General features: G+C 37.5%; 1 protein-coding gene across 1 annotated transcript in view; it reads right to left on the reverse strand.

Annotated features, from left to right (window-relative positions):
- The window catches only part of LCP2 (lymphocyte cytosolic protein 2 (SH2 domain containing leukocyte protein of 76kDa)), a 31,987-nt gene that overhangs the window by 4,008 nt on the left and 8,158 nt on the right, over positions 1–19,821 (reverse strand). Inside the window, exons 4-17 of the mRNA XM_009705082.1 lie at positions 12,019–12,084; positions 11,065–11,096; positions 10,203–10,237; positions 8,641–8,839; positions 7,786–7,886; positions 6,465–6,534; positions 6,170–6,253; positions 5,411–5,436; positions 5,300–5,319; positions 5,089–5,193; positions 4,143–4,173; positions 3,478–3,490; positions 2,322–2,442; positions 10–50 (exon numbers count right to left, since the gene is read on the reverse strand). Coding sequence (XP_009703384.1) covers positions 10–50; positions 2,322–2,442; positions 3,478–3,490; positions 4,143–4,173; positions 5,089–5,193; positions 5,300–5,319; positions 5,411–5,436; positions 6,170–6,253; positions 6,465–6,534; positions 7,786–7,886; positions 8,641–8,839; positions 10,203–10,237; positions 11,065–11,096; positions 12,019–12,084 — 944 coding nt within the window. The remainder of the gene's footprint in view (positions 1–9; positions 51–2,321; positions 2,443–3,477; positions 3,491–4,142; positions 4,174–5,088; positions 5,194–5,299; positions 5,320–5,410; positions 5,437–6,169; positions 6,254–6,464; positions 6,535–7,785; positions 7,887–8,640; positions 8,840–10,202; positions 10,238–11,064; positions 11,097–12,018; positions 12,085–19,821) is intronic.

A 19,821-nucleotide genomic window follows, 5' to 3' on the forward strand; every position in this document is an offset into this window, starting at 1 on the left:
CTGGATGTAAGCGTGGCGGTAGTGAGCCACTTGAAGACAGGTTTCTAGCACTGTTTAAAAAAAAAAAAAAAGTAGTCAGTATAAATACAACCTCGTTATACAACATTTCTGTGTTCTGAAGAACTGATCTGGACTTTGTGCCTGTTTTACAGAACGTGAGATCCTCTTGAGACCTATGCAGGATGAGGACAGCATTCTCTTCCTTTTGTTTTTCTTTCCTTCTTTTTATGTAAGCAGATCCACCATTAAGTTTACCTGAAACTCAGTGTCTGGGAATAAGGTAGAGGGAATCAGTAATGGGCCACCAAGACGTCTGTATCAGGATCAATGCAGAAAACTACTTCAGCTTGTTGAGTTTTCACAGGGAATGACCACTTTATTCCCCTCAGGCAGGAAGCACAGGCAACACAGCTGTTTCTTTCTGTGGGATTCCACTTACAGAGTCATTTTTCTTGTGGCTTCTATAACATTGTTGATGAAAATGCTGTTTCTCAGCATTAATGTTGTGACTGTGGGTGTGGAGCTACTACAAAGAGTCCAGTGAATGGCCACTAACATGATAAGGGACTGGAGCATCTCACATATGAGGAAAGGCTGAGGGAGCTGGGACTGTTTAGCCTGGAAAGGGAAGGCTCAGGAGGGATCTTATTAATGCATATAAGTACCTGAAGGGAGAGCCAGGCGCTTTGCAGTGGTGCCCAGTGACAGGACCAGAGGCAGTGTGCACATACTGAAACACAGGAGGCTGCCTCGGAACACCAGGAAACACTTTTTTACTGTGAGGGCAACTGAGCACTGGAGCAGGTTGCCAAGAAAGGTTGTGGAGTCTCTGTTCTTGGAGATATTCAAAAGCCGTCCGGACATGGTTCTGGGCAGCCTGCTCTAGGTGACCCTGCTTGAGCAGGAAGGTTGGACCAGATGACATCCAGCGGTCCCTGCCAACCTCAACCATTCTGTGATTCTGTGAGCTTTGAGCTGACAGTGGCACAGAGCTCATATCCACAGCATCATCACTCTTCCATGTGCCTATGCTTTCCCTCCTGGGTTCATTTTTATGTTTTTTGGTAAAAAATCTAGAATTTCCTTTTATGGCCCAATCCTAGATCCCACATCCAAAACTTCTCAAAATGAAGAGGTCTAATCTTTAATTTATTTATTTTTTTAAATTTCTTCACCTAATTGGGAACAAACTGCCTGCATGCTTTTCCTTTACATTTCATATTTCTCTTCTGCTTAAATGAACTGTACAAAAAGCTCTGGGATTAATATGTTAATTATGTTTGCAGAACAAAAACACCCTATCACGACTTGATTCATGGGAGAGAATCAGCCAAATGGGAGCCTCTGCTGTAGCAAAATTTGGCAACGCTCTTTGAATATAAGCAGAAGTGTTCATCATAGGAATAGTTCGTATTTGCATATGACCTTGCTGTTGCTACTGTGATATTTGTTCTACTGGGGTGTCAGCAGTTTCAAAGGATGATGGGAAACGGGAGGAATTCATCAGAGCCACTAAAAAAATACAGAGATTAGAAAATATACTTCAGACTTAGACTCAAGGAGCCCACTCTAACTCATCAAAGGCTAAGTTATTGCACACTAGATCAGAAGTCAAAATTTAATTAAGGGCTCTTCCATCTAGCAAATGAAGACATAACAATCTAATATTTGGAAATTGAAGCTAGAAAAAATCATAGTTGAAGCAAGGTTCACAATTTTAAATAGGAACTACTAACTATTAGAGTAAAATTCAGTAAAATTGGTGGTGAATTCTTTCAGATTCAACCCTAGCCAATGAAGGTTGTGGGGGTTTTTCATTTTGAAGCAAATCGTAGTCACAGCTCCAACACTTAGGCTCATAGAGTGTGCAGAATCCTTTTAAAGAAGGACCTCTTTGACCTACATCCTGCACAGTTTTGTAGGAGAAGGTGATCCCTTCCCAAAAGGGCTTGTCATTCTTATGGATCCTGCAGGCAATGGGAGAGATGTCTCAAGAATGGAAGCATTGTACCATATAGGCCCTAAAATACTTCCTTGACATAAAACTGAGAGATTTGCATTTTTTCCTTGATGGCCCGATGTACACTGTCTGCTTCACTGAATACAGAGCTTCAGTGATATGAAGGTTTCTCCTTGATACTAGGAACAACACAAATTAGCACATAATGGAGGCAAGGGCACAGCCTGAAAAATAATGGACTACTTCAAGTAGTTACCTTGTGTTCGCCTGAGAACCCTGTAGTCACATACATACTATTATTTGCTAAATTGCGAAGAGATTGAGATTCAAAAGGAATGACACAATAATGGGTGAAACAAACCTTTCTGCACCAGGCATACTGTGGGATCCTGGCTTAGGTGGAGGCTTGACAGATTTGGATGGGAATGTATTGGAGCTGTATGGGGGCAAAGATAGCTGCGGCACTGGTCTTTGGGATGCAGCTGTGGAGAAGAAAAGAAGGAAACTTAAAACTTACATGAGACATTCTTAAATGAGGTAGAATGAAGAAATGCTGTCACATTACTGCTGTTTAATTGGATAAATATAGTGGAGTACACTGTTCTATAAAAAGTCCTTGATACGTTAGCTGCAGATTGTAAACTGATATGGTCAACTGAGAATTTTAAATTAAGTATTATTTACATATTTACATTTTCTAACTTCTGTTTTGGATAAGCCACAATTCTGATACCTTAACTGCAGTAGAGCTGAAAGTGGTACGTAACCATGTGTTCTCTGTTACATTGCCTCTAAATAGTGGATTTGAGGTTACCTTTTTGAACTTCATTCCTTTGTGAGATTTCTCCCATATCATCATAAACAACAGCATAAAAGAAAACATTTTCTTTCTGCAGTGTCCTCAGACCTCAACTGCTGGTAAGAGGGGAAAAGATTAACTGCGCTCTGCACAGCTTAAATAGCCCTATTCTTTATGAGTCTTACAGCTAGTGATAACTTGTAGACACTTGGCCAAATGTTCTGCTTCTGTTATGGTATCATTTTACCAACTTAATTTTAGGAACCAGTATTCTGAAGTAATTTATAAATACTGTTATTACATGAAACAAGTTCTGCTTCTGTTCATTAGAATAAACAACATTACACAGAAGACTAGTACCAGCAAGGTTTGACTGAATGTTTTGTTGAAAACTAGGAGGATACCAGGTTTACATGCCTAGCTGTTTGACGCTGTGTGCAGATCACAAATCTCTAAAACGTAGTGTGTTTCAAAATAAGAAATCCTGCTGTCTTGTGACTGGCTGACTGAAGGAAGCTATTAGCTATTGATTTCCTGTGTTTTGCAGCTTTGATATATAAATCTGCATGAGGTATTTTATAAGCATTCTACAACCTGTCAAGATAACACCTGACTTTTTGAAATGGCTCTAAAGAAACAACTCTGCGATCATTTCTTTTTTTCAGGACTAAGACAAAGACAGACTTTAAGTTTGAAAAATCACTGTAGGAATACTTACTATCGTCTTCTTCCTGGGGAACCAAAAGAAAATAAACATTAGCAACATATTATAGCACAGTTCTTAGGAATATTTTACAAAACAAAAACCTGGAAGTTGGTGAATTTTGAGTGTACAAGGACTCTAATATCTATACTGTCACCTTCATCTAAAATGCTGGGGTTTCTATCTTCATGTAACACCAAATAATTTTTAAAGTTCTTGCTCTAAGGTGCAGCTATTCTCTATAAATAAGCTGTCAGGTAGATGTCCCATAATGGATCTTGACCCAGAGTAGTCAGAAACTCTCAGCAGATGTAAACTTTCCTCATTCCTTCAGTAAGTGTAGGTGGTCAGAGTTATCTGAAAGTGAAATCCTTAGGTCAGCTTAAGCTGAAAAAAAAAACCCAAACCCCAAAACCTAGTGCAAGCAAAATCACTTGTCCTATGTCACAAAAAAGTTCTGGCCTTATTCTTCCTGTTATCTAAGATAAAGTACTCAGGGAATAAACTGAGTTTGACATAGAAGAACAGTTTAAAAAGAAATCATGTGCTGTGAAAGATCCATGAGTATTCATTACAACTGATAAACAAGTTTACCATTTCTAGAATTATTAGTTTATACAGGTACTTTATTTTATTGTAATCCCTATACCTTTAAATATTTGCTTTGAGACTATACTTACTCCATTTTTTTTGTGTGGTGGCCATCCCTGCCTGAAATGAAACAGAGAAAACAAAACATGAATCATAGGTGGAATATTACTCATTCACTTCCTGTGCATTAGGCCTTATTTTCAACTAAGACATGAATTTATAGTAAGTTTTACAGACCTAATGAATGCAGAAATTTTTTTTCCTCGTAAAAATATCTAGGGTTCTGATTTTCAGCCACAATCTAAGACGTTATGCTAGTCCTTAGCCCATCTTGATTCTATCAACAAGGAAAATGTCTGATGAATTGATTATAAGATCAGAGTTTAAAACAAGTTTTTAGAATGATGAAACATTAGACTTCAAGCCTTGAATGCATTTACTTGGCAAAATTGCTGGAGCACATGATAAGCCTTCCAGTCTTTGTTTTCTGATAAACTATCCTGGCTGATTAGTAGATCTCAATTACTTTATTTTTTTGTTTTAAGATCAGTCACACTGTTCAGCCCACAAGTTATCTAGAAAATGCTAGAGAATGATCTAGTTCTGCTAGAGAATGCTGTTTGCTATTAAGAAGGAGTTTTGCAGGGTAGTAAAATCAATGGTAGGAAAGTAAAGCTTTCTTTTGCTAACATCCTAAAAAACATAGCAATAGAACTCATGAAAGAATGTTCCCTAGAGCAAGAACTTGATCTGGTGGAAAAAATACAGATCATATATTTCTTTGTGCAACTTGGAAGTGAGTCATGCCCTATTTAATGGCTGTTTCAGATATGATTGGAGAGGGAGGTTTTTTCTGCATTCAGACTTTTCTGTAGCTTAGACCACATGCCATGCATATTCATAAAGCAAAACTTTGATATCCACAGACACTGCTGTCATGCAGCAGCAGTAAATTATACCATCCTGTGTTACTTGTCCAGATTTTTGTTAAGTTTTGTTTATCCTTCATTAAATTTCAATTAAATGGACACTTACTTTACAGGGGTTTGCTTCCTTAGAGGAGGTGGATTGCCTCTTTCATATCTGTCGCTTGGTGGGACAGGAGGTTTAGGCATCATTGCTAGCTGTTCCCCCAGGGATCTAAAGCAGGAGCAAGATGATGAAATAAAGGCAAAAAGCTGCTTACTAAGAAATAACTTGGTAGTACTGGCATCGAGAGTCTCATTTCCAGAGGCAAAACTCTTACCTTAGCTGTGAAGTCAGAGGCTGTAAAACAACAAGCAATAGTTAAGAGAATGTGTAAGTGTATCAAAATAGGTGACAAACATCAACAAGCACCAAACAAAAAAGACCTTACCTTTTCAGGAAAGCCTGGCTTCCTCCCTGAAAATAGTAAAAGCTTACATTTAGAAAAAAAGAAAGTTAAGATAATTAACTAAACTTTCTATGAAACAAACAAGTTTTGAATGTTATTGAAAGTGAATTTTGCAGAGTGAAGTACTCGGCCTCCTGAGTTGTAAGCCAGAAAAATATTTTGGCTTTGCAACACATGGAAAAATTGCAATATATCTTACTAAAGGAAAATTTTAAAATTTTCAAAGTGGCATGTTTTACAGTCATATTTTCTATGCTTCAACTTTGAATTACTGGATACTTGTATACCGTTATATAACAGATGAACATGTTTAGATAATAAATAAAAATCAAGAGTAGTCTCTTTAGATTCTTTGTAAAATAGGGTTTTCAAATCTGAAACAAATGCCATTTTTTTTCTATCTTTTTTTCAGTTCTCAGCATACTTTAAAGTCTGGGTGCCAAAAGTTATTTCCTCTTTTAACCTACTAAATATTTCCTTATTAATTTACTTAAGCATTACATCAAACCTTTATGTCTTTCTGCTCAACTATTCCTGAGCTAGGGTTGCTACTTTCTAGACACAATTTCTGTCACTTTAAAAGTATTGCTCAGGTTATTTATTCATAAACAGATCACCTTGTATGTGATTGGATTACAGTACATTTGGTTGAGCCTTGTTCTTTTGCATGAATGATATTCAAACTGATGATTTTGAATAATTAAAAAAACCCCATTGATATTAGCATAAACAAATACTGACCTGATACTGGGCTTTCTCTTTCAAACGGTGGAGCAAGGCGATCCAGTGGGGGTTTTGTGCTCCTGTCTATAGAAGGTGCTGGAGCTAAACACAAAAGTTGTGTAAGATCGTTTGCTAATATAGGTCAATATATCTTTATTTGGCATAGCCATGAACTGGTGTTACTTCTTAGAATAACAAGTGAGTCCTCTGTATAAAAGGTAGAAGAGAGTGGAACTTAGGAGATACAGGCAAAAGCAAAGTGCTATATAGCCCATGGGAAAAGCTTTACAAAGAGAAAACCAGCTGTACTTACGTTTCAAAGGCTTGATATTTCTGTCTCTACTCAAGTCATTGTTGCTTGGTGGAGGAGGAAAAGCTGGCAGCTAAAACAAATATTTTACATGTGGTTAAAGTGTGTCTTCACCTTTCTATTTTAATTTTAGTATATTAACCCCACCACACCACATCTGCCAATCTTTGTCTCTGGTACAGCACAAGGAACAGGTCTCTGCTGTGCGCAGGGAGGATAGGAGCCATTAACACTCCTAAAGGATGACCTACATACATGGGGTTTTGTTAGATGTGGAATTGCCTCCATCTGTTTTGTCTCACAAGGAATATTCTAGCAGGATGTTATCTCCGGGGAAGGCATGAGTATTGTCAAAGGAAAGAAACAGGAACTTCAACAATGCTGTTGTACCTTTGCTCCTTCAATGCAGCAGGTGTTAGTTTTGCAAGTTGGTATTGAAATTAGTGGATGTAAATTTGAAGTTGAGAAATATGTATTAACTCTGTGTTACTGACTATTGCTGATGGAGGCAGGGCGTGAAAGGACTGTTTGTTACTGGGAGAGCTGGGGTCAAACAGCATTGGATTGCCAGCAGCTGCAAAAGATGTTTGCATCTAAACCTAGATTTCTCCAGACAAATGCCTTCCAATGTTCATTCTCTTTCAAAAAAAAAATAGAGCAGCAATTTAGGACAGCGGTCTTGAGACCTCATGACACCTCAGAGTCATATATATATGAACTATGACACTGGGTCAGACAAAAAGTCCTTCTATCATATCTTAAAATAACCTTTATTTGTGTACGTGGGTAGGTGTAATGTACACCTGTTCTGGCATACAGTAAACCTATAGTGCCAGTTGTAAACAGCACAATAGCTTTCAGTTTTGAAGTGTTCGCAGTACCAAAAAAAAAAGAAAAAAAATCTGGGTCATCAGGGTTCTCATCATGCAGTCCCTTATACTTTTATGTGGTCTTAATTCAACTGGACAATTGCTAGAAGTATAGCTTGGAAAGATTTAGCCTTTTTTTCTTTTTACAAATATCACTAAAGAAACAAAGAGGCATCTATTACAGATTTATAATTTGTATGGGAAAGGCATTCACAAGTGGGTACAAATTTCCAATGTAAGAAACAGCCAAGTAGTGTGAAATAATTTAATATATTTTTCCCACAAAATTTAATTGTTCCATGAAAAAATGGCCACCCTGTAACAGAGTTCAAATCTATTTTGATGGCTGAAAATCTTCCCCTACATACACTACCTGAATAAAAATGGCATTACACTTGGACTTCTAAGAAGGTATTGGCAAAGGAAATAGGTGAAATATTAAGAAAGAAACATACAGAAGCACCTCTTCCCCCAGACGAGGCTGGTACTGGGGATGGGCCAGGTCGCTGGGGTGGTACTGGAGGCTGATGTGATGATCTAGTTGTTGGAGGTCTGTCTAAAGAAAGCAAAAATCCCAAACTAAAAAACTACACGGAGTTTGGTTATTCTGTTCTCATTAGATCTTTATGAAAAAAAGCCCTTGCAATAACCTGCATACTTAAGATAGCATAACGACATTGGTTTAGTATATAATGGACAGTTGCTTTATGATCAGTGTTGTATTGGAAGTTACAGGCTCGTCTGTCCCTTTGGTGGTGAGGTGACTCCATCTGCTAGTCTGTAGGCCCACACCATTTGTTTTCATTCACTGCAATGCAGCGACTGTGTGAAACGCCAGCCAGTCTAAATGGCAATTTTGTACTCCTGTATTTGACTCCACAGCTGCAGGCTGCTGAAGAATGAGACATAAAAAATGACAGGCAAAGAAAGCCGATCTCTTTCTTTTCCCAATTTTCACTAGAGCTTTTTGCCACTGTTATGAGAAGTTGCTCTGTTCAAGGTTGCACTACTAAAGCTAATGCACATGTTTAACTTCATGCAGATTCAAGCCAAAGGCTAAATAATGCACACATCGCACAAATCTAATATTTAATCCAACAGAGCTTCTCTGAAGTAGAAAATTTAGCTTTAACAGTCACAAAGCCACCAACATGCTGTAAGTCTGTGTCACTAAATCTTGTCCATGAACTACACTGTTGACTTCAAGGAAAAACCTTCTATGTTCCATTACCAGCCACCTAAAATAAGGTTGATAATGTGTGAAAATACCATTTACAAATTATTAATGACACTTAATTTTTAGTAATTACCTATATAATCTGTGTTGTTTGCAAGTGACTTGGCAGGAAATATGACATTGTGGTGTGCTTCATCATTATTGGATGGAGGCGGCTCATAGCCATCACTGTCATGTTCTCCTTCCTCAGGTTCTTCTGTTGGTGATTCGTAGTCAGCATCATCTTCCTTTTCCTGGTCATCATCAGGGCTTTCATAGTCATCATCTTCATCCTGGCAAATGTACAGAAAAGATGGGTGCTGTAACAGGAGACTTAACACTTCAGTGCCGTTTCCTTGTGGCCTTTCACTGTGGTAATTTTCACTCTGGAGGATATCAAGTTTTTAAAACCAGTTTGAGTGAAAAAATTCTCTGTTGAAATAAAATGAGGAGAGGAAGCGGCATTTTATTAATGCGTACAGTGCTCAACAGCTTCAGAAAGGAAATTAGTAGTATTTTATAACAGTAATTGCAGTGGAAGGTCAAGATAAGGTGATAGCTTATTGAAATGCATAGTGCCTTTGTTTTAGGCACCAGCAAACAATTCAGTGCTTCCTAGAAACACATTGGAGCAGCAGCTGATACCTGTTGATACTTGTTGTTGATACTTGTTCTTACTTAATAGCATGTACTCTACAGCCTGCAACTCAACTATGTAAAAATGCTTCTGCAAAAATGAGGTCTTTGATATGGGTCTTGTTGCCCTCCACTGACCGGAACCAAAACGGCTTCATACAACTTGCAGGACCTAGTAAGATCACAGTGAAAAGATGGTAGTGGTCATTGCACACATCTTCTGTGCAATCTGCTAAGGCTTACAAGAAAAAGAACGTACAATTCGTCATTGGTATCTTGGCTGAAAGTTCCAGACTAGCTCTGTATTGCCGTAGAGCCCAGGTGCTCTATAGGTGGTTATTTTACCTTTTGTGATCCTAAAATGACAGCAAATCTCCTGCAAACTTAGTAGCAAGTGGTTTTTAAAATCCCTCTCCATTTTTTGCAAAAAAGCATTGGCACTGGTCAATGTAAGAGATCTTCACAAACCCGGGCTGTGCAACAGTCAGCTTATTCATTTAGCTAGCTGAGTTGTGTATGCTTCACCTCATGACCCTTACCAATGCATTTCCTGTGCCAAAAGGCAAAAGGAACTTTGGCAGTCTAGTTGGCTTCAAAAAATTAGATTTTTCAACAAAGCAACTCTAGAGAATAAAATGGCAAGAATTTGCCATTGAATAACTTAGTAACCTTTCCCTTACTAGCCACCTCTTTTAAGAGCTTGAAATAGGTATATAAAATTCAGCTAGGGTTCTGTGGAGGCCTGGTTGTAGGCTGTGAGCTTCTACTGAGCCAGTGGTGTAGGACTGCCGTTCTGAAACTCTGCCTCGCATTTCCAGGGCAGAACCTTTTCTCAGCGAAGAAGTTTGTATGCAGCTACTCCCATCCTTCATGCTCCTACTTCTCTTTCTCCTCATCCTAACACCCCCTGCCATTGCTCACTCCATCCCTGCTGCCCAAAGGAGATAATGCAAGAAATGACAGACCTCACAGAAGAGGTAATCCATTTGACTAGTAGGTTTTGTGAATCCTGATACTCACAAATGAAGACCAGCCACCATCTTCTTGACTGTACCCTGTGTAAAGAGGCATAACCACAGACTTCTTAGCATGTACAACTGTAAACTATCAAGACATAACTAGACAAAAAGGACACAACAAATCCCAGATCGGTTCTGAACTGCAATTCTACATCACAGGAACAAGGCAGGACTTTTAAAGGCAGGCAGGTAGGCATGAAAAGTACTGCAAGTAACATTCTGATTCAAAACTAAGAGTACAGCTATCCTTGTATGAGGTGATATATGTGCTGCCACTTCAAGTTTGTCCTGCACTTCCAGTTTTAAATATAATTTGAAGCAGAATGCTTTCAGAATGAGCACAGATTTCTTATCTCTTTGTTTAATAGAATTTCGGCTTTCATAGCAAAAGGGTTTTTTTTATTTCAATAGGAGTGGGGGAACATGGTAGCTTGCAGAAGTTTTAAGTGCTCATGGCCTATTAAGAAAACTAAAAATAAAAATTCAGAACATGGCAGACATCTAGAAGCTTACCCCTCTAATATTGGGTGCTGCTAGGGGTGGGGCAGGGGGCAGAAGTGTTGGAACAGAAATATATAAGCACTGATACTATGTATGGGGCTCAAGAAAGGCAGTTTGGGAATGCTCAGGTAATTGTCTCTGCTCTTGCTTTTCTTCGCCATCTTTTCTATGTTAAAAATATTTTTTTTTACTTGTTCTATAACTATTCTTTTTGCAACTTCTTTGTGCTCTCATCTTTTCGTGTTTCTTGTTTTCAGTTTCCCCCCATCCCCCATTTACTCTGCCCTGCAAGGATTAACTTAATGTTTTAATATTTTTAAACACTTTTTGTTGTTAGAGACTATCTGCCAGTACACACTTACCTGGATTTTCCGGACATTTTTGTGTTTGGGCCCTACAACAAAGACACAAACAAATAAATTCCTTCCATTTGCAGTTCTTAAATATTTTAAGCATACTAAAATCTAGTGTGAATAAAGGTAATAGCTAGCTTTAACAGTACAATGAAGCTTATATAGGTGAGTTTAACTCCACCCAAAATGCCAAAACCACACTACTTCATATTTCGCACATAGGATCCTAATGTAAGCTAAACTGTCTTGACAAAAATTCAAGTCAGTGAGGTCAAGTGTTTAGAAAGAAGGGGACTCAGTAAATAAATTTACCAGCAGCCCCAGTCCTGAAAATAGAAACTTTCTCTGCTAATTCCATTCAAGCTGCTGAAAGTCAGGTTTATAAATATTTGTAGGGTTGATAAATATTTTTATGGTTTTCAATTCTAGTTTTGAACTCTAGTTAATGCAAAGTTGCAAAATCATGTTATCAGATGACATAAAACCATGTTATGTAGACTAGACTTAGATTTTCATTATAGATGAATATAAACTGTTATTTTCTCATGCAATGTTCTTGCAATTTTTGCTCTTTTTCTGCAGCAAGAATATTATATTCAATGATAAGTCATAAAGTACTAAAAAGTCTAATGATGTGTAGATCTGTGAAATGCATTAATGATGTTTTATTAATGCAATAATATGTACCTAGGCTTTATAGCCTTCCTAAAGATTAATTTACTTGGGTGGAAAATTGTATGAAATTTGTATGTTACTTGGTTCTGGACATGGTAGAAGTATCTAGGGTGTTCATGGGCTCAGGCTTTTGCTATTCTTAACAGATAACATTAACAAAACAAGAGTTTTAGTTTAGATAATTTCCAGGCTGTCCTTCTGATCCAGGTATTATTGACCAAATGGAAAACAGTCCAGAAAAGATATCTCTGAAAGTTTTGAAGAAGAAAGCTGAATTGTTTTACTTACCATTTTGGAAAGAAAGATAGCCTCCCTTCATTTCTGTTTATGTCTTGACTTAATTTACTTACGATTCTATTTAAAAGAAACACAAAAATAATTTTTAAAAACTCTTTGAAACTTGTCAGTCATTTTCTTAGCTGCTTTCCCTCAATATTTACTAAATTAAATCTGATAATTCAGAATTATTATTTGCTATGTGGTAAGAATATTGAATTTATCATCTTATTGCAAAGTTGCACTATAGCATATCCATTTGAAAACTAGACTTTTTTTACATAGATAAAACCTCATAAAACCCATAAAATTTGTTGGATCAAGTTTAAAAATAAACATGAAACCCAGCAAGCCTTAGAAAGTTTGGGTATGGTAGACAGCATGCACTAGAACACTGCTTTAAATAACAGTGCCTGCGTTTGTACTGTTTTGCATGGAAAAAGCAGATAATGCTCCAGGAAACAGCTTCTACCAAGCTTATGGTTGCAAAAGCAGGGATTAAACGTACCCTGTATCTACTCTCTATTGTTTTTGTCTCCCTTCCTCTGCAACCAAGACATACCTAATCCAGAATCCCTCCAGCAAAGAAGGTGAAAAGGTTGATTTAGTTCCATCTTACAACACATTTGCAGGGCAGAAATGTTCGAGGAACATATGAAGACTATAGCTTTATGTCTACAGAGATTTCTCCAAGTGGATGTGTTTGCCATCACTCATGCGTAGGGTGAAGAACAACCAATGAAACATAATCTTGAGTGGAATTTTGGGCCGGAGCATGCATTTATGCTGCTAATATTGCTGGGATCCATAGCCAGCACAAACAGCTGGGACTGACAGCTTCTGTATTAACTGACTTCCTGAGAAGTCTGAGGTTACAAGACAACCATTGCTGAGATTAACAGAAGTAAGTCCACTGCGAGTGACAGAATACTGCTCTGCTAGTAATGAAGTTTGCCTCTATGATTATTTTGTCTCAAATACAGGTTTTGTTTCAAAGAAAGCTTATGTTGAGTCATGGTCTGAGTCTTAATTCTCATTATTGCTTTTTGAGGAAAGTCCCACCAAGAAAGTCCTGTGACAACCAAAGCAAATCGGTTACATACATCTGGTTAAAAATATCCCATTTTAATCCTAGCTTATATTATTCAGGTCTATCAGAGACAATAATTGTGGAAATAAAAGTAGTATGAAAAAAATCAGGAACTCAACATGTCTGTTTGACTCACATTCTAAATTCTGTAAAATCTTAACTTTATGGTTTATTAGTGCAGAATTCTTTTCCATACATCTTAGATCTAGTCAATCAAACTTTATACCAGTATTGTAAAATCTTTGTTTATGGCCAGGCAGTTACCACTCTATTTTGTTTTTCTTCTTCTTATGTCTTTTTCTGCTACTCAGCAACAATAATCCCCTAGATTTTTCCGAATGACCTCATTTGTGCATCTCTTTCATGTCTAACTGCATTTCTGGGCTGGGACTTGAGGAAGACAAGTTTTTAAGCTATTTTTATTTATTTTTTACTTTTTTTTTGATCCTGAACCATGATAAAAACTTTCTCTTATTTTGAATATCCCTTCTCTTGCCTATGCTACCTTCCTAATACTTACCTTACTGTAATTCAGATTAAAAGACAAATTCAAGGCATAGGGTTGCTTTGTTTTATTATAGAAAATGCTATGGGGACAGATCAGGCTGCCAGCAAGTATCAGAGAAGAAGCAATTTCAGATCAGTATGATCATGCTGTCTGAAAAGGACAAAGATGGGTAATTTGAAGTTAAGGATATATACTCAAGGATCCAAGTATGAAAATAGAAAGGCAGAGGAAGAATATTTTTCTTTTTTCATTTTCTTTTTTAAGAAAATACTTTGCAATTTTCCTGATTTGGAGCAAATATTGTCCTACTTACCCCTTTTGAAATAAGCACATGCACAAATGTTAATAATTTAAGAAGGATTACAGCTGTCTAAGTCTGACATTGTTACCCAAGCAAATTGTATAAAGCAAGAAAAATGTTAAGTTACAGTCATAGGACACATCTTGCTCTTCCTCTTTCCCATGCAAACAACACTTGTCTGCATGAGAAATTTCCTTCTGCTGCAGGTGATAAGGACATTGCTGTGTGAATAATAAATTCTGTGTGAAACATCAGGAAACATTCCGAGGCGAGGAGTGCACGGCATATACCAGTACTTTGGTCGAGAAGTGGATTACAGAACTCGCGTGTAGCTTATTCTCTGCTGTAGAAGAGACAGAGGAAGGATCTTTCATAATATTGTGTTTATCTTCAGCTAAAGAAGTAAAATGAAGATCACTGGTTTGGGAGCTAATAATTCTTTTAGTTCAGACCTCCATGGGTATGAATGAGACCTGAGTGTTTGGAAGCTTTCTGGACTAAACCTGGGCTAGCTGCTCTGAGGATTTCTACCAACTGAGTTTTGAGGAAAAACTGAAAGAAAAAAGTTGTTCATCTTATCTTGCTGCCAAAAAATTAATAATTTGCTGCTTAAAACACAGTGTCTAATCTTTACTTCAAGTTTATTTGAAATGCTTCAAACCAATGGCTCAGAGAGATTATTAGAGGAAAGCAAAGTTTAGAACGGTAACACTTTACAAGCAAGGCTGCTACAGAAGATTGATGCACTGAGCAGCAGAGTCTGTAGCCATGTGAGGAAGGAAGTACCAAAACCACACTGCCTTCTGAGTTGTGGGAGTGGGTGATAGGAGAGGATAAGGCAACAGCACTTGCAGAAAATGTTACTCAGACTTCTCTTTCTCTTTCTACCTCCTCCACCAGACGCTTAGCTTAAAACTGGCAGGAAATAGAAAATAAGAAAGAAACCACATAACCAACCCCCAAAGCAGTACTCCAAAAGTGGCTTTTGTTCACCTAACTGCAGATATGTTTGTCGTGAGTCAAATCCACTCTACATGTATTGGGATAAAGGACTTGAGAGGGGTGAGAGAAATGGACGGCAAAGTCCTCTAGGGCCAGGAAGTTGCACAGTCGCATATTGAACGCTGTCAAGAGCACAGCGGGTGATGAAGTCTCTGTTTTGGCTTTTGAGAAAAGTCTGTTGGGCAGATGCCATACTACTATGTTAGCTTCAAAACTGACTGAATATCAGTTATTTTCTAAACCTTGCAACAACATTTAGCGTCCCTGCTGATAGAGCGCCTGTGCACACACATTCAGCTCTGCACAAGGCATACCCTTTTAAAAGAGAAGGGCACCACAGATTTCTTAATTCTTAGGTTTGCACTTTGACTCTTCTGAAAGTAGAACGACTTTCAGACTCTGCCATGTTTGTAGGCTCTGAGTGTATCCCATTCAGAACTCAGCTCACTTACCATGTTTGAACTGGCAGATGCAATTATGAACTTTAGTGCAATTATGCTCTTTTTATTACTGGAAATTTTCACAAGTGCTATGGGATATGCCATAAGCTTTCTGACCAAGGTTGAAAATTTCAGATCTCAAGTTTGCCACCAACCTGCCACTGAGCATAGCCAAAGGGATCAACAGCCTCTATTGGTACCTTGACTTACTGAAAACTTGGGGATGTTTTATCTCAAGATAGGAAACAGTAAGAGCGATAAAGACTAACTTCAGTGTTTAGATCATGGTTCAGGTCAATCACTAACCGATCACTAACATTATTTTGAATGAGATCTTTGCTTTTCCTTGTTTACTAATTCTGACCACATTAAGTAAGGCACATTCTGTTGAATATGCTTTAAAATATTTTGCAAGACTCGCATCTGTTATTCACAAGAATAAACGTTTGTGACCTCTGTGACTGCCAATAGTGATAATGAGCAATAAGAAAACTCCATGTGTCCCTTAAGCTGCATCTTGACCTTTGTTTCATTAGATTTACTACCAAAATGTTAATTACACCCTCATGATTAGATCCGAGTTTCATTTAGCACTTAAGACACATATTCAATGTCTGCTCTGTATAAAATAAACCATATCCCTTCCCTGTTTCACCAACGTACCACTTACTCTTTCAGGATGCCGTGTGTTTTTTGTGAAGCTTCAGGTGTGTATGTTAACCTACTGGTATTAAATTAACTTAAATGGTTCTTTCATAAGATATAGCAAGTACAAGAGTAATATGAATGAGCTCAACAAAATCCATAACACTACAGTTTTTAACAGTTTTTCATATTGTTACAAAAATGCCAAGTGTTAAGCATAGTCTATATTTGAAGAAAACAGGTTGCAACTGAACTAAACTGTTAATAACTGAACAAATTGTTAGGTCAACCATGATGCTATCTGTTACTTAGAATGACAGCTACATTGATGATAACCCAATGTCTAAAGATGATGGTCATGCCACAATTATTTATTTTAATTTCTCAGTGGGAAAAGGGAGGAAATGTATGTGTTAGATGTTCCTGCCAATAGCTTACTTGGCCCAAATGTTGCTGCTCCTTAAAGGTCTGTGGCAATGTGATAATTTTGGGATAATGGCTGAATGTCTCCTGGGCCATAGATTTCCACTAAATCTGTGAACAAGTGAAGTAGGGAAAACTCTTCATCTGGAACCTGGAGACTGGGTTCCACCACATGTAATCATGCAGTATCAGGTCTTCAAAGATCATCCATCAGTGCCATAGAAGATCTATGTAAGTCACTGGAACAGATAGGCATATATCTTTTCATAGAATGGCAACTATGCTTAAATTCTTGAGATATGATTATTATTCTTAAAAGTAAATTTTTACCAAGTGATTTAAAGCTGATACTCTGTATCTTCAAATAGAAATCTGTATATTCAAGTAGAAATACTATGTGGTGGCATTTTCTGTTTAGCTTGAAGAACTGCTTGAAGCTCAGCATGTGTCCAAGGGCTGCCTCTTGAACTGGAGCCTTAAACCAGAAAAAAGAAGCTCTCTTCACTCCCTCTTCCCTGTGTCCACCCAGAACAGTTCAACTACAACACAGAACTGGGAAAGACCAAGCGGCTTTTTCCACCTCCCTCTTGTCTAAAGGAAACAGTGAAAGTGAAGTGGTGAGTGGAGCTGAACTCTGCCTTTTGCTTTGGGACCTTGGGCCTGAGCTACACCTTTGATTATACTGTGCAAGTAAGTGGGAATGAAAGAAAGGCCTCCATGTTAAATCAAAATATAGCATTAAGCAAAGTTAATTTTCTAAACTTCTCCCTAAGATCGCTTTAATAGCAACATAAGTGCAAGATGTCTCAGAGTTCAAAAGAGTGACAGCATCATCAATGTAAATATTCTGAATGAGAGTAAAAACTTCCTATTTATAAGAGAAGCCCCAAATGGAATAACAGATTCAAATTTGCAGGTTTATTTAAACCTAGATACTGCAAGGAAAGGAGGGCATCTGGGTTTCCAGCTATCTAATGCTCTGTTTGGCACAGCTTTACACATAACTCACAGATGAGGACAACTTTTGGTTTTGATCTTCTGAAATACTCCATGACAAAGTCAGTCTTCATTTTCCATCCTCCACAAGATATAGTGCCCCAATAGACATGTGGGATAGATTTCCTTAACCAGGTCAGTGAAGATCACCTTGTGTACGAGACCTCAGCATCTCTTGCAGGCATACAAGAAAGTTAGGTGGTGATCGCAAATAAGAATGGGAATCCCTGCTCAGGTAAATGGACTGTGGAGTTTGTTATGATCCCTCAAGAAATCTATGTGTGGCCTATGCATACGCAGTGAATCCTGTGCAGACTTTTGTCCATTAACACTTTTGCCTGCAAACGGGCTGCCAGAATGAAACTCGAAGGACTGTTTGGATGCACCAGCCACTTTTATATGATGCCCTTATACATGTAAATTTTTAGCGAAGTTTTCAATAAAAAGTTCAGCCCTTTTAATGGAGAGTTTTAAAGATTTTATCAAGTATTTTACTTTTCAAAATAGTGTTTAAATCCTATATATAGAATTTAATTATATTATGTCTAATTAGATATATTAAATAAATAAACCAAAAGAAGATTCATGAAGATGTGCACCTGTAGCATGGCTGGTGGAGATTAACTTTCAAAATAATAATTCTATTAATAATAACAGAAGATTGGGGGGCTATTAGTTTTAGGAAATGGCCTATCATACTTTGTAATGACAACTGTTACTTACTTAGACACTTAAAGATTCTTGTCAAAGTCACAGAATCATCCCCAAGTAATGACACAGTTACGTTTAAAACTTGAACAGTAGATTTGCTCAAATATATATATTTAGTAGAACCACAAACCCAGCTCAAGAGGTCTGTGTGGATGTAGGCTGTGGTTTGCAAATCTTGTATAGTTGCAAGTGCTAGATTTTGTTCTCAGTACATGTAGGTCAGCAAAACCCTGCTAAAGTTAGTGGAGAACAATCTCTCTTGTAGGTGTACTTTTTATTCATTCCACCAGCCGATGCTGTAAGTGTGACACTTGCCATTTGTATTACGCATTTTTACAGAATATGCTCAGATTTTAGCACTGGTGTTGAGTATCAGGTACTGTAACTACACTATGCTAATGTGTATTTCAGCTTGTAGAAAAACTCTTCCTACTAGGTGAGGTTTGGATTATGACATAAAAGTAAGGCGTAAATGTGTTCTAGTAGAAGTCAAGAGCAAGCGCTTTCTGTTTTGGTGAAAGCATGGAGATTCTGAAGTAATTAAATTAATGTTAAAGAAAATGACAGGTTCTTCTACCCATTCATTTTATTCTGTTAGGGTTTTTTTTTAGTTGTTTTTTTTTTTTACATGGCAACCAGTTCTCTTTCCTATTAAAGCTCTAAATTCTTGTTTTAAACAGTGGCATTACATGGAGTACCCCACATCACACCAACATTTTTCCATGTATATTCACAATATTCTAGTGAATTGTTTCCCTGTTTATTAATTTACTTATTTATGCAGTTCCTCAAGTTGTGCGCCAAGCTTCACTCTTCTTTTAAAGCTCTAGATTTCAAGTTCTCTTCTTGTTGAGAAACCCAAAAGATCTGAGTAGAAAAGGCTGTTCACTTTCTGCTAGGATGTTACAAGGTAAGTGGACTGTGAAAATTGAATTTTCAAAACATTTTTGAGATATCAATAGATTAGACAAGAAGATAGGAGCCACTCCACATTGTTAGATTTCATTTTAACTATTCACCTATGATATTAATATCTCTTGTATGTGTGTGTTTATCAGACCTTCCACTGACCACTTTTGACTCATAAATTTGAAAGGAAATCACCAAAAGTTCTCAAAATTAGCAGTTCAAACAAGGAGAACACAAGGCAATTTTGCCAAGGTCTGTTAAGGAGGGACAAGTTATCAGAGAATTACAACCAATGTATTTTACAGTATGGTAAGATAGTTTTTCACATACAATCTGGTGTAACTCTGGTCCCTCAGTCTCAGTAACCATAGTTAAATGTTGCTTTTAATTTATAGTAAGTTCAGAAATGCTGAGACATCGGGACATCTATTTTTTATAGCGTCTGGGCCCCCTTACTAACACATCATACACCAGCAATCCCTATTATCAGTAAATTTATTGTGTGACTAGTTAGATACAACCTTAAGAAACATGTCATGTCCAAGGCTTTCAAGTTCAAGTCCTTGCGTATCTGATCCAAACAGAGGTATCCTCCTGCCCTCAGATCTAGCCCCCATCTTACCCACGAACGCATGAATGTAACAAACCACACAGGTATTTCAAAATTTTTCAGTATTCTTATCTTCACCAAAACATCTTACACCTTACACAAGTTGTGATGCATCAGAAAGGGTGAAGCAGATTGCACCTCCTGTAGCAAAATCAAGATATGCATAGAGGGAGTGAGTCT

This window comes from Cariama cristata, unplaced genomic scaffold (assembly GCF_000690535.1).
Source record: "Cariama cristata isolate BGI_N322 unplaced genomic scaffold, ASM69053v1 scaffold5490, whole genome shotgun sequence".
Lineage (NCBI taxonomy): Eukaryota > Metazoa > Chordata > Aves > Cariamiformes > Cariamidae > Cariama > Cariama cristata.